The 15,369-nt window shown below is 43.7% G+C and overlaps 1 protein-coding gene across 2 annotated transcripts in view; it reads left to right on the top strand.

The window, feature by feature from the left end:
• Positions 1–887: 887 nt before the first annotated feature.
• The window catches only part of epha4l (eph receptor A4, like), a 60,173-nt gene continuing 45,691 nt past the window's right edge, over positions 888–15,369 (top strand). For both annotated transcript variants that reach the window (XM_024277086.2, XM_024277085.2), the window contains exons 1-3: positions 888–1,490; positions 2,632–2,699; positions 4,803–5,466. In XM_024277086.2, the coding sequence (XP_024132854.1) occupies positions 1,394–1,490; positions 2,632–2,699; positions 4,803–5,466 (829 nt within the window). In that variant the 5' untranslated portion in view covers positions 888–1,393. The remainder of the gene's footprint in view (positions 1,491–2,631; positions 2,700–4,802; positions 5,467–15,369) is intronic.

The following is a 15,369-nucleotide window of genomic DNA, read 5'->3' as shown; positions in this document are numbered from 1 at the left end:
TATTATTTCATAACTCAGAAAATATGCAGTTTAGCTGTGGTTTGAATAGACATCTTCCAGTCCTGCGATGAAGTCAGGTCTTTATGGAAACAGATTCTCCTCGTTTTCTTTGCTGTGAAAAAAATCAGGACATGCTTGTTGTATTTATCTAAGAAAATCTGCTATAAAATGACACTACTAACATCTACTGAAAATAATCTCAGCAGTGACTGCGAGGAAATATCTTTCCAGTCGAATGATTGATATGAAATCTGAGTCCAAGTGAGTTTGAGATGTGTGCAGCTGGTTTTGAGAGACTTCCCTGCACAATCCTGCAATGTTTCTCAAAAAGCTGCACAAACTTGCAGCCGCGAGTGCTGATGAAAACCCCACAATCAGCCCACGCCTGGAGTGACAATGTCTTCTGCTGACCGCTGAAAGTCTGTCTGAGTGCATCCAAACAGAGGACCTGTGTGGGAGCATATAGAGCCGGAGCGCCCGGTGAGAAGACTCTAAATCGGCTGTTCCCCAGCATGAACAATACAGGCTTTGTCTGGAGCAAAGCTGCAGGAGAAACAGCAGTGCCTCCACATCCTTCTGCCTTTGAAGTGAGCTCTCCACCCCTGATGGATGGGCCCGTGCACAGCTCATCATAAACACCCATAAAGCCCTCATCATATCAGGGTATCAGCATGTGACAATAATCCAATACAAGCTTCGCTGCAGACCCCAACACTGTCAATTCCACAAAGTGCACCATCACAGCGTTAGTGGGAGTCATGCTCCAGCTTGTTCTCTATATAATCCGATTTCTGATGCAGAACAGGAGTCAATGTCTCCGCTAGGTGGCGACCTTGGCCCGGTGCAGCTCGTGCGGAGCCAGACGCGGGATCTGCGCGGGATCTGCAGGACAGAAACTGAGGCTTCGTTTTCCACTCAGTGCATGCAGCTTCTGATTTGTTCATGTCGATCTGATTTATGTTTTTTTTCCCTGCGCGCTCCCACCAAAACACTGCACCTTCCAGTTTGGTTAGAAATCTCAGCAGGTGCGTGGAGGTCGCGTGACTTCAGACTTGTCTTGGAAATGTCCAGCAGGAAAACCGCCAGCTCAGAGAATCATCATCTCGTCGTGTGAGTCAGTGCAGTGTCACCTCTGGTGCGTGAGTGAGCTGGGGGTGCGCTGCAGGGCAGATTATCTGCGCCCCCCTCCGACCCCCTCTCCGTGGGGATTGACGGGTGCGCGTCAGAGCGCGCGGACCCGCCTCCTGCCCGCGGAGCGCTCGGTGAGTCTCTGCCGCTGCTGTCCGCCTCAAACCCAAATTCCGCTGGGAAGGAGAGGGAGGGCGAGAAGAGCGAGCAGGACCCGACCGGAGAGCGACGGAACCGAGAGGACGCGGACGGAGCAGCGGCACAAATGGCACTCATGGCAGGGATTGTCTTCACGCTCGTTTTTCTCATTTCTGGGATTTTTGCTCTCGGTTCTTCTGCAAGGATATACCCCCCAAATGAAGGTAAGCGAGTCTGCGCTCCGTGTCCGTGTCCCTCCGTGGCCCCGAGTTCCTGGGCCGCAGAGCGCGGAGCCTCGCTCCTCTTTTACGCAGCGGATTTATTTGTTTAACCGGAATAAAAAGTGGTACCTGGTGCGCTCCGGGCGCACGGGTCTGAGCTGGTTTTTCACTACAGCCTGGGAGCGCAAACTGTGCGTGAACTTGTGGCTCCAAAGCAGCATTTTATCAGAGAAAGAGAAGAAGTATCTGCCTGAAAAAACAGCACACAAACGCATACTTTGACGCATCTTCAAAGTTCCCTGCAGACGCGAGACACCGACGCAGTCCAGACCGGGGACATCCTCCGGTTTGCTGCGGACGCGCCGCTTTCATTCCTTTTGAAACAATTCCAAATGTTCAACTGCGCTGATGCAAACATTATAAATATTTTAAGACACAAATAGTAATAATTGTTATTAAAATCTGTATTTTTGTTGTGTGATGATTGCTAAAGTCAAAGCTGCGCAACATGTCAGAGAAAAGTGTTTTCTTTCTGCTTGGAGGACGCAATGTGTCTGCAGTGCGCACTGAACTGGAGTTTATTTACTCGTTTCACCAACATTAGTTCTTTGTTTTGAGAATCTGACACCCCCGCAAGAAAAAAAAAATACTACTCTGGGACGTGCGAACATTTTAAAGAATGTAAAGGTATTTGTCATTAAAACCGATGGGGCTTGAATTTTCTCACGTCAATCATTTTGTTAAGCGCGCGGGCGGATTTTTTTTTTAATCAAAACGGGCAGTCTGTGCGCGCTTCCATCCGATGGAGTTTGTGAGCGCGCGGCCCTGACGCGTGTTTAAACCATCTTCCTAATCGTCTGCCACATTTCCACTGCAGTCTGAAGGGAACAGCGTGACTGTGGTGGAAAGACGTTTGAAATGATATTTCTTTGAGCGAAATTAGATGGAAATGAGGCGCGTAAATCACAGAGAAGAGCGTTAGTTTGGACTGACTGACCCTCACCTTCTGACCGGTTGTAGTTTAATGGAAAGGCCTGTAACTTTTCTCCTTTCTTCCTCCTCATTGAACTGACTGACTTAACGCAGAAGCGGCGTGGACGCTGAAACTGCCCGTTTACGTCTCTTTTTTTCTTCTTTTTTGCAGTCACGTTGCTGGACTCCAGATCCGTGCAGGGGGAGCTGGGATGGGTGGCCAGCCCGACAGAAGGAGGGGTAGGTACTGAGGAGACGCGTCCTGGTTGGACGCCTGGTGTCCTATTGAGCAAAAATAGAAAGATGATATCCATTATTGGCTGAGGCTGTAGAGCGCAGCGCCAAATGAAGATGAGCCTCTCACAATAATATCTTTGTTAGTCATTTGGTTGTGTAACCGTCTCCATTGTAAAATATAAGGCCTAAGGTGAGATCCCTTTGTTACGTTGGGCAGAAATATGGATAATTAGGCAGTTTCTATTTTAGCTAAACACAGAGGCTCCCTGGAACACCCCCAGGGCCTCATGGGGTCCAGGAATCCAGTTTGAGAAACCTGGCACCCCTTCACTCCCAGCCCCTTTGCCTCCCTTCTCTCCAACCCTCCTGTAATGGTCAGATGTAGGGGCAGATACTGCAGGGGCAGATACTGCAGCGGGCGTCAGGTTTCCTGAATAGACGGCGGATTGAATCGGTCTTTGTGAAGAAACTTTATATCCCTTTCCACCATTCAGCTGAGCAAAGAGAAAGGACCCTGGCAGCTGAGAAAGGGTCTCCTGGAAGGGATGAATGGGGAGGAAAGTGCTGTGGGCTTCATTATGACAAGCTATAAACCAACATTAAAGAGCGTCCAGCCAACGCGCCGTCCTGCAGCGTAGCTGGGGTATCTGTGACTCGGTCAGGTGAAAGATTCCAGGCTGTAAGCATTTTATAACAGAGGGAAAGGGTTCGGCACATGCGAGGAGTAATTTAGATCACAGACAAGCTGCATTTATTGGAGTGCCTGGATGAATAATTGCCTAAATTAACCAAAATAACAGCAATTTCTCCTGCATTTGTCCTACTTAAACAAACGAGATGACAAGCACAGGCAGGCCTTTTAATGTAGCTGAAAATTATTACAAATGATCAACAATTTTGTCAGAGAATATAACAAACCCAGAGGAACAGGAGTCCACCTTGTTGCAGACTGGCTGTAAGCTGCGTTCGAGTCCCCCCCCGGCCATTTTTATCTCAAACGAGTGATTGACAGGGTCCTGGCAGCCCCTGCAAGCGTGCATTCGCCCTCTCATTACTACCAATTGGTCTTTTTCTTCCTCTTTCCTGCTATCAGGGAAAGGTGCAGCCTTATCTCAATGCAGCTCGATTACCACAACAAAAGGGGGGCCGGGGGGGACCAGCAAAGTGGAATGAAACTGCATTGAATGATGGGCATTTTCCTCAAATCATACAGCTGCAGCTGTATTTTGCATTATCCCCCTCCACTCCTGGGAAATAAGGCTTTAATCCAGATTGTTTATGATAAGACATCGAGTCAAATCTGGCAGGATAACCCGGATCTCTCACCATCCCTGCATGTTTATTCGGTGCAGTTTGATTTTTTTAATGGTTAAAAGGACGGCGGCCAAATGCTGGTCTTGTTTTAGAGTCCAGCTCAGTCGACGATGAGGAAAAACTTTAAGGAGCAACGTTGCTTTGAGCCTCTTGAGACGGGCTTGTGTTTGCTCAACAGCACTCTGTCGAGAGGAGAACTTTATCATAAGTTAAACAAACATTTCCTCTCAGCGAAAATAAGCTGTATGAAACAATCCACGAGCCTCACGTTAGGGTGTCTCCCCTTTTTATGGGACGTTGGTTGAAGGCGTCCTGCAGGAGATTTTCAGCACTTGTTCAGAGGCGGTCTGCATCATTTTTAACCCTGAACCTTCCTGGTCTTTCGGTGGGCTTGAGTGGGATGTGGGTTTTGTGTAATACTCCCCCAGAGACGGACCTGAAGATGGCTGAGGTATGGAACTCATTAGGTGCTGTTTGAGCTCCTAGTTCAAAGAAAGTTCCTCATATTAATGGATTTGTGTTTCGACCTGGAGGCTGAACTAGTCAATTAATTAGAAATGATTCATAAAACATCCATTTAGTTCATACTTCAGCTCTGACTGAACAAACCATAAACTCTTTCGCTGTCATTCAGTTTTGTACACAGCCCACATTATTTATGAGAGCATTTATTTCTAATATTTTTCAGATGTTAGTAGAGTTTAGCAACTCTGCTGCAGCGACCCCTCCTAAAGTTTCATTAACTTTGATTTTCAGTTTGCTGGTAACATTTTTTATGTCTTCTTTCCTCAGTGGGAGGAAGTGAGTATTATGGATGAAAAGAACATCCCCATACGAACGTACCAGGTGTGTAACGTCATGGAGCCAAATCAGAACAACTGGCTCCGCACCGACTGGATCCCCCGTGGAGGCGCTCAGCGTGTCTACATCGAGATCAAGTTCACCCTGCGGGACTGCAACAGTCTTCCGGGGGTCATGGGAACCTGCAAGGAAACCTTCAATCTTTACTACTACGAGTCCAACAATGACAAAGAGCGCTACATCCGCGAGAACCAGTTTGCCAAGATCGATACTGTCGCCGCAGACGAGAGCTTCACTCAGGTGGACATCGGCGACCGCATCATGAAGCTGAACACGGAGGTCCGGGATGTGGGCGCCTTGAGCCGAAAGGGTTTCTATTTGGCCTTCCAGGATGTTGGGGCCTGCATCGCCCTGGTTTCAGTCAGGGTCTTCTACAAGAAATGTCCGTTGTCTGTGCGGAATTTGGCACAGTTTCCCGACACCATAACTGGAGCTGACACCTCCTCCCTGGTGGAAGTCCGAGGTTCGTGTGTGGATAATTCCGAGGAAAAGGAGGTTCCCAAAATGTACTGTGGAGCCGATGGAGAGTGGTTAGTGCCCATAGGAAACTGTCTTTGCAACCCAGGATATGAGGAACGCAACTCAGAGTGCCAAGGTAAAAACCCAACATTTTCCCTCATTTTTCTTGACTGAGCTCTTATATCTGAGGATTCTTTTAAAAACTAGTTTCTGTAAACTGTTAACGACATTTTTGTCTTTAATGAATGTATTTGTCCTCCCCCTCGTTCCCTCCGTTCAGCCATCTAGCACCCTGTTGGATCCTTTCCCTCCCGTTTTCTATCTGCTGTCTTGTTGCGTGTTGGAGGTAGTGATGAATGTAAATGGAGTAATTAGCAGCCCCTGTGGGAGATGTTGTGCAGAGGGATGAATCCCTGGAGGAACGGTAGAACTAGGAGAGGCCAGTAGAGCGGTTTGGACCTCTGCTGTGTTTCTTATCCGGTCCGTTCTCCTTTCGGTTCCCAGTAGAGCCTTTAGTGAAGGGAAAGCAGAGTTTTGTAATTCCAGGCAGGTATGAGAAGAGTGGAAATGCACTACTGGGAGATTGAAATGGTGTTTGGATGGAGGGAATGGCCTTTTGTCCACAACTATTCTAATCTTTGCTTCCTGCACTTCAACACCTGGCATTTTATTAAAGAATAAAGGTCAGGGAAGAGATTCTGCTCTTCAGACTTTTTTCAGATTTGACACATTATATAAACGATATTGAAGCATTATATATATTTTAAAAAAATTTCGAATCCTTTTAATAAATAAAAAGATATTCTATATGTTTAAATAAAATGGTTCGAAAGTGCAGCTCACCTAAAAAAGTTCTTTTAAATTCATAGATCGTGGATGACATTCAGTGTTTGATTGGACTGAGGCTCAGTCACAGCCTCTCCATGACAGCAGATGCCAGTTTTGGCAGGATGTTCGGTTGGTGCCTCCCACCCGCCGCCCATCACCATCACACATCAACAGAACCGACAGTAGGAGGTCAGAGGCTGGGCGCGAGTGATTAACAGGGGGACGAACCACTACACCTCTCCGCATTTACGAGGAGGCTTTATCTTGGGGGACTAATTACATGACAAACAGGTTTGGTGATTTAGGGGTACCACTGGCTGCTTGGGGGGTGGGAATGCAAAAAAAGGGGGTTCAAGTAGTCCCAGATGGGCTGTGTGTCAGAGTCTGCTTTTCTGTTGTTGGCTTCAGAAAGTTTTTGTCTTTTAGGTTGCTCATATTCTTGTACATGAAAGCAAATACTTTAGGGTGTTTAGATATTTAGGTTGATGTTAATGTGTTCATCTCGAATTCTGCTATTTCTGCAGCCATGTTTCATTAGAAAATGTAAATGCATGACAGATGTAAAGATAAATCAGGTTCTTGAATGCCTCTCAAATATAAAGATGACTGTTTGATTCAGTCACTGAATAGTTGAGACTGTTATGCTGCCAATCGCAAACCGATCCTCAACTGTTGACCACTACGTCCATTTCCTGCGTGATCAGGTGATCAGAAAGGTCAATGAGGACAGGTGTCTGTGCAGAGGTGCAACCCTCAGTTCCAACCATTGACTGTATTTGTCAATAGAAGACCATAGCCTTCTTTTTGGCCTTTTTAAGCCAGTGAGTACTTCCTGTTTGGGATGTCCCTCAGTCCAGTTATCACATAACAGTCGATAGTTGGAACAGAGTTTGAGTGTCTCTGAGTTTATCCTCACTTTTTTTCCTTCTTTCATTGATTTCATCCATTGGAAGAAGGATGGTGTGCAAATACATCAGCTCTGATCTGCACCACTGTTGAGGGTTAAAAGGTGCTGACCGCTGCGGCTGTTCAAGTGCCACCATGAGCTAGTTAATATTCCCAAGGGTGATGGGCTGTAGTTTGGTTGGGGGCTCACTCTCTCTTGGAAATGTTGACTAAGCACCAAAGACAGACTGTTTTCTTGGGGGATTAAGCAAAAATTACGCCACCTTTTTTTTTCTCTCTCAAAGCTGTGTGTTTTATGATACAGTAATAATTTAATAAGAATTAACAAAGCTTTATATTTGCTGCACCTTTCATAGACAAACATGGTTGAGCTGTGACGGCATGAAAACTGTAAACACCAAACACAAATGTACCAGTCACCATGCAGGTGTTGCAATGCGTCAAAGAAGATAAGTGAAAAGTTTTACTTTGGATTTTAACTGGGATAAAGTTGGGTGAGTTTTGAGCTCTGGGAATCTGGGTCTGTCTGTCCTGACGTAAGGTTCTGTCTGCTACTTTAGAGCTCTGCTGGGTTCATCTATCATGATTATTCAAGCTTAAGATTTATACCCTCACTGTGGTAACTTACATTGAAATCTAACCAGTATTGAGTATAAGAACATCAGAAGTTGAGTAATGTATCAGTCCTCCTGGTTCTGGTTTAGACTCCACCTCTGAAAGATCTGCAGCTTACCAAACAGACGGATCTGGTTATGGCGCTAGTTTGAGCGCTGAAACTCCAGTCTGAGGGATTTTACTCGGTCACCTTTTTTTTCTCTTCTTTTCCTTTTTCTAAAAAATAATTATATCTGTTCTTTGTTGAATTTAAGAAGTGTGACTGTTGAGATTTATCTGTGGTAGCAGAGAGTTTAATCATCTTCATAACTAATATGTTATTGATAGGTAATACTAGGACTCAGAGTCGTACTTCACTCTGACTCTGAGTGACTGTTTCTTTGCATGTCAGCATGTCTGTGCTTGTCTTGTGAGTGTGTGTTTGTGAGTGTGTGGGGGTGACGAGGGCAGTGTGTCCCCTGGTTCCCAGCCCAGGATGAATGGGTTCTCCTCCATCATTGTTTGGGGCGACGGCAGAGCCGTCTGCGCATGGGGATGTTTCAGGAGAAAAAGGGGGACAGAGGGGGAGCTGCTGGGGGGCATAGGACTTGTTTTCTCCACCCCTGGCAGGGGTCAGGGGTCATCCCATTCTGCATCCATCTTACTGCTGCATCTGACAAGGTCGGGGATCCAGGATTGATTAAGACGTCAGAGTTTTGACAGCTGCAGCCGTGTAGTGTGTCTGTGCCCACCGCAGACCTGGGGTCAGTCGGGTTTGCTCCCAGAACCGAGACAAGGCGGACAAACCAGGGTACTGAGCTTGAGGGGGCCCCCTGACTTAAAGAGAAGGGTCTCTGTTTGTGTTTGGGATCCCTTTCCCTGTTAACTGCCTCCCCCCACATGCTCTGAGGGGTTGGTGGAGGTCAGACTCCCGCTCCTCATCTGGTGAAGGGGTCTGCTCTGTGGATGAAACCATGGAAGGCAGTGAGACCAGAACTCTGTGGGCTTCAGGTACTCCTAGAGTAGCTCCTCTTTTGGCATTTATGATAAATAACTGTATCTCCTCACAAACAGATCTTGATGTCTTTGTTGGAACTCTTTTTTTCTTTTTTTTATTTATCTCATTATTTAGCAGGATTCCTCTCCTCAGTCATCTGTGACAGACTTTTGAAATTTGAGTTTGAACATGGATGAAACTCCAATTGAAGTTTGAAACAAAGTTTCTGAGGAGTCCAACAACATTTTGGAGCACTTATGGATCATTTGGATGACTCTGTGGAATAAGTTTAGCAGTTTCACCTGGATTTGAAGTCATCTGACAAATAAAACAAAACCATGTGTGAGCTCAGATTTATGAAAGTTACATTGCAAAAACTGAATCCTATGATAGTAAAACTATAGTTCTTGAAAGAAAATGTGTCTTATTTTCTGTCTTGCAAGAAAGTTTTCAGAAGCAAAATAATCCTAGTTTAAGAAAGCGTGTCTCAGTGACTACAATTTTTGTCTTAAAATAAGAATTTTTGATAAGACCTAACGCTGCATGATATCAGAAAAACTTGCAATATTAGTGATCAATATTCCTCTGACGATATGACTTGCAATACATGACCATGTAGCAAAACAACTGATACATCATTTCCGTTTGACTGCATTGGTTTTATTTAAATAAATTCAACAGATTCCTTACACCCCAGCCCGGTCCCTCAGGTCAGCTGATCAGCTTCTCCTGGAGTTACCGAAGTTTAAGATGAAGCTCAGAGGGAACGAGCGTTTTCAATCTGTGCATAGAAGCTATAAAATGCGTTAACACTGAGCATTTGGCAGGCATCCTTTAAAGAAACGTATTAAAACCAATTTTTTTGCCAGGCATTTGACACAGCATGAGACTCTACTGGTGTATTTTTACAGTTTTATTGTTTTAGATTTGTTTTTATCTCGTGTTGTTATGGTTTTACGTGATTTATCAATTTTTTTTTATCTTTAATTGTTTTAACATTTTAGCTGTGTTTTTATTGGTTTTTTAACCTTTAATGTACGCCACCTTTTTTGATTGAGGTCATTTTGAGGTGCCATATAAATCAAATAAACTTAAACTAGAATTTAAACTGTACTCCAAATGATTCACGTCTACAAAGGAGGCGAGTATCTAACATAAAAGAAGATCAGATGGCTCAAATACAAAAATGACTTTATTTCATTTGTTAAATACGTCAAGCTGCCATAAGATTATTTATGCATGGGTAAACATTGAAGATAACCATTTATCACAATTTTATCCGTCTTTTTTTATACATTTATCGAACAAGCTGATATTATACATTTGCAATGTATTGTGCAGGCCTAATAAGGCTATTTGCTTATTTCAAGAATATCTACCAATGGGAGAAGTTGGCTATTTTTGTAGTGTACATTTTGAATAATGTAGTAGCTATTGCACAAGGTTTAATCATAATCCTCTTTAACAATCATTATTCCTCACAAAACCTTTAGAATAACTTAAAAATCCAAAGTTCTACATGATTAACTTTAGTTTTGTCATTCGAAAAAAGAAAAAAAATAATAATTATTGATTTTTTTTTATTAGACATGACAAACTAATGCTAAATCCAACACAATTTAAAATTTAATCTTAATATATTTATTATTTTAAACCTAATACATTGTGTGTAAAAATCTACTTACATTAGTGAGTGAAAGAACTCACCTGAGCCCTTCGTTTTCACCCATCATTCCCAGAAGTCTTTGCGCTGCAGGAAACCCTGGTTGGTGTTAGATTAAGAGGTTTGAAGGACAGCGTTTCCCTGCTGTCTTCCTCTCATTTGTGTGTTAATCTGGCTCTTAATTCCCCCCTTCTCTGTTGTCAGTGTTTAATCTGTGCTTCGGAGCGTCTTTCTTAACTCACTAAATCTTTCAGTTTTAGTCTGCAAACCCCTGTCAGCTTCAAAAACACACTGTTTTTTTTTTATTTATTTTTTTATTCCACCTGTCATCTTGTTTGGCAGGAAACCAACTATTTACATTTTATTTTACATTAATGCTCATCTTTCTCAATGTCCATCTCATCATTTTTCACTTTTTGTTACCAAGTTACTTTTATTTTTTCTTGTCCACTTGAGTTTTTCTGTGCCTTTGGCCTCTGAGGTAGTCGGAGTTTCTGTCGGCCTGTCCCTGGTGACAGCAGCAGGAAGTGGGCTGAATAATGAGATTATACCTTCACTGATGGGGGTGGGAGGGTGGGGTGGGGTTATGAGTGTCAGCGCCGTAAACACCAATTCTTAACTCCAATTACAGACATCTAAGCGCATGCAGCGACAGAGTTTTTACAGCAGGATATCATCACTGCATCCATGTGCTCGCTGAGCCTCACTTCCACTGCTTATACAAGCAAACCCCCAAAAAACCTGTAAAAAATCACCCATCACGCAGCAGAGTGCACACATATGTGCAGCAGATGCACACACACAGTTGTTCCACAGTCAGAGCCAAACCGAGCAAAAGACGAGAAGAGAGGAGAATCATCCGTCTGCCTCCAGACGAGCTCCTCATCTGCTGCTGAGCGGAGACGAGGGATCTGCCAGCAAAGAACATCAGGTACAGCAGAGGAGGACACGGCGTCTGATGGGAAATCCGCTGCGGCCGTCCTGTTCCCATCTAAAATCAGGCTTTAAAGCATCTCCTAATGCTCTGTCCCTCAGAAGATGGAGCAGAAAAAAAAAATCCCCTCAACACCCCTCGCTGTTTGGGGGAGGGGCTGCTGGGAGTAATTCAGCCATCATTAGTAGAGGTGCTGAAAAGTTTTTCCTGCTCGGGCAGCCGTCCTGCCTGGCTGTTTGTTCCCTTTGCAGTCCTCACCACTCATCGCCCCTCTCTTCAGGGCAGGAAGCCGCCCGTCAACCTGCATGACCTGAGCGGATGGCTGCCGCTCCCCCCAAGTGCCACGCTCACTGTGTTGGTCCACAAACGACGTGCCAGCCACTCGTTTTTTATTGATTTAATGCTCTGTTTCTGCTGTCAGCGCTGTGGGGTGAATGTCTGCATAATACAACTGCAGATTTCAATATTTAATGACATACATTTAAACTGTTTGATTAGAAGTTATTAAAAGGGCCTATGCAGAGTGAATAGTACGTAACAAAAGCAGATAAATGTGGTTTAATCTGAAGAAAATGGAAAAAAAGCTGCTTTAATTAGAAGTGAAGTAGTTCAACAAATCATTGTTCTTTTTTCTGACAGATTATCGGATTATGTTTCATTTTTTAGATTATTGGATTACCTAGATCAGTCAGAAAAAACCCTTACTAATTTGACTTCATTCATTTTTGACTCATAAATCTGTTACAAATGGTGATATCATTTAGTTTCATCACCTCGTGGCTTTTCATGACTCATAAGTAATGTTGAATCTCTGCTGAGTTGCTGCAGGCTTTGATGATTATTTTTCTCACACATGTTGCCTCCTTAAATTCTGAACTTTTTCAATTCAAACTTCACAAAAAAGACGAAGCACCTGTAGTCTTAATATTGTTCCACATTGGTTTCTCCACTCCAATCAATCTTTGATCTATTTTCAAAGCGATTCCAATAGTCTTAAAATGATGATTATGCATTTTTTCAGTCCAGACAAAAAAAAAAAAAGTTATTCTTTAGGACATAGTTTCTGCAGGAACCCTGTAGTTTTTTTCAGAACTTCAACCTAACATTACTGGTGCAACAAAAATTGTGAGCAATGTTAGAGCAATCCAGCCGTATAATTTTGAGTCAGATACCAGCTCAGATGAGAAGAACAAAAATATACATGGATCTATCTGTCTGCATCAAAACACATTTTTTTGTCCGCTCCCGATTCACACAAAGTTATCAGTATTTCTTTCTACAAAGAAATACTCTGAAATGCAATTGTCAGCTTAATTTTCTTTTTGTAAGTTCTCCAAAAATGAAAACATTTGTTTACTCTCCTCTCCTTTCCTTTCCTTTCCTCTCCTCTCCTCTCCTCTTCTCTCCTCTCCTTTCCTTTCCTTTCCTCTCCTCTCCTCTCCTCTCCTCTCCTCTCCTCTGCCCTCATCTTTTTTGAAAGCCTTCCTCTCTTTGAAGCCTGCGATGGAAGGAGGGAGCGATTAAAGCAGTCAGCAAGCAAATTAGCATGTCAAAAGGCTCTGAATCAATACCCCGGCTCTCTACCAACACAACCCTGCAGCCCCCACCCCCCCCACTCCATCTCGCCAACCATCCCTGCTTTCTCCGTCTCGACCGGGCTCTTCTCCCTCCATTTTAGCTCTCCTGTTCCTTTGCTGCTCAGCTTCTACCCCCCTCCCTACTTCTTCATCTGGCAGACGTTTGGAGAGGCATGCGGGGGGGTGTTTGTAAAGAGAGATGGATGGATGTATGGCAGAGAGAGACGTGTGGAGGGGGGAGAAGTGGACGGCCAACAAGTGGGCATGGGTGGACTGTTTTGAAGGGGGGGTTATGAAAGAGAAAGAGGGGCCCTGCCACCTTCTTTGTGCTTTTGGAGAGAGGCACCACTGACCTCCCTCCAAAAACGAGAAGAGGAGATGGAGACGAGGAGGAAGCTGCAGAGAGAAAAAGACAAAGAGCACAGGAGGAAGTGAAACGGAAAGACTTCCAATCTGGGGTTTTCTGCACTTCATCCATCAGTTCAACAAAAATCCTTTTGAGCCGGAGTAGTGTGCCGCTGATTGCAAGCACACAGTCGGTGTGTGTGGGTGTTTGGCAGGCGGTTGTGTGTGTCTAAAGCAGTATCTGTCATGTATTTATTGTGTGCATCTGTCTCAACCAGCATATCACATTCTGTATCATTCACTTCCATTAAGGTGGAAATCTGTAGCGCGATCTACGCGTGGAGACAAAGTCGCCCCGCAGCTGAACCGTCAGGTCACCAGCTCTCCCTCAGGGTTTGACAAAGGGAAACTGATTGCAAACACCTTCAGATGTTTTATCTCTCAGTGTCTTTCTTCTCCTGATTTCTATCTTAAGCTTCCTCGATCCCGCCGGGCCAATTCTAGGTGGTCTTTTCTTCTCATTCTCCGTCCTCCTTTTCTCAGGGGGCACAGAGTTCAGTGTCCAAATCAAAGGCTGCTCCGTAGCAATCAGTTAGGGGTTATGACAAAAACCCTCGCAATAAAGAGTCCCCACGTAATCTGATGGGACCTGAGACTGGACGCAATGCCCATTTTAATGAGTCCAGATCCCCTTTTCTAATCACGGTGGTGGAGGAAATGGAACACTGCTCTATTCTCTCTAGACTCGCTCATAAGGTACGATTGAAGCCAATCAACACAAGAACTTTTCACCATGTGGGAGAAAGTTTTATGGAAACTTTAGAAGTTTTTCCCAAAAAATGATAAACTTGTTACATTTTCTACTTCAGTGTGAGTCATTGCTTCAGTTTCAGCGAATGTTCTGTAAAGTTTGCATTTGTCAGGGTGGTAAAAGATCCAGCTTTTACACTCAAACTTTTTGTGTCTTTTTTTTTTTTTTGGTCCATTCTGAATGGATTCTGCAGGTGTGACTCCTCCTCCTAAATGCTACAATAAAGCCGTGTTTTACCGGTTTGACGGGGCTGGTTACTGCAGCACCACGGGCCTCGAAGGAGATACTGTATAGTGAAAGTTCTCTGGATATAAAAACCCCAAGGCTCCTCTTTAAAGTTCAACTTTATTTATAGAGCAATTTTCCCCGTTACAGAACACCTCAAAGTAAAACAGATAAATACATAATAATATAGCAGAAATAATAATCATAATAAAAGCCCAGAGCCAGAAACATTCCATGAAATCAATAAAAGCAAAAATTGTAAGACTACATAAGAGAGGAGCTAAAAATATAAGTTTTAAGTCTTTTCCTAAAAACTTCCTCAGTAGATGAAGCTCATGTGATCTCTATGGTGCTGGAATGAGGCTTCAATGTGGGTTTTTGTTCTAAACCGGCAGACTTAAACCTGAGGACATGAAGGCTTTATTTATAAAAAAAATATTACAAAAAAAGTCAAATTCTATTAGGCTTTAATAAACCAAAACAAAGTATCTTAAAATTAACCCTGAAGGTGAGCCAGTGCAGATATTTCTAAATTGTTGTGTTCTCCTTCTTTCTGGTCCTGGGTTTAAAGGCGAGTTCTGAACAAGCTGCAGCTGGTTAATAGTATTAAACATCATTACAACATAATTTTCAAAGAATTTAGAGAAATTAATAATTGCTCTTTGTGCCCAGCCTAAGTTATATGACAGCAAACAAAAAATGGAATTAGAGCTGTAAAAAAAAACCTATAGCAAGATTTGCACTGCTTAAAGATTTCCCATCAACCCTCTTCCAACTGCAGGTACATGAACTAGTATCAGGTGCACTGTGAACATTACTGAATGTGCGTTAGGCTTCATTTGAACTGAGGTGCAGGTCAAACAGGCCTACACTGGTCTGTCTGGAAACCTGAAATCTAGTTCACCGGTACACAGACGGACATTCCTGCAAACGGAAAAGTGAAAATAGATCTTGCTGAGAGAATCATCAATGGCAAATGGGAATTGTGAAGAAGTGAAAGTGTTAACTGATACATTATCACTACAGTGGTGTCAGATATTTTTTCTCATGCTTCCTTTGCCGGCCAGTTATTGTTCTTGTTCATCATGAGACAAGCAGCTGTCAGAGTGCACTGCTGCTGCCTGGCTTGTTTGAAAAGCACGATAAACCCAGTTACTTT

The sequence above is a fragment of the Oryzias melastigma genome, linkage group LG13, assembly GCF_002922805.2.
Source record: "Oryzias melastigma strain HK-1 linkage group LG13, ASM292280v2, whole genome shotgun sequence".
Taxonomy (NCBI): Eukaryota; Metazoa; Chordata; class Actinopteri; order Beloniformes; family Adrianichthyidae; genus Oryzias; species Oryzias melastigma.
This window is presented reverse-complemented; position numbering and strand designations above follow the sequence as displayed.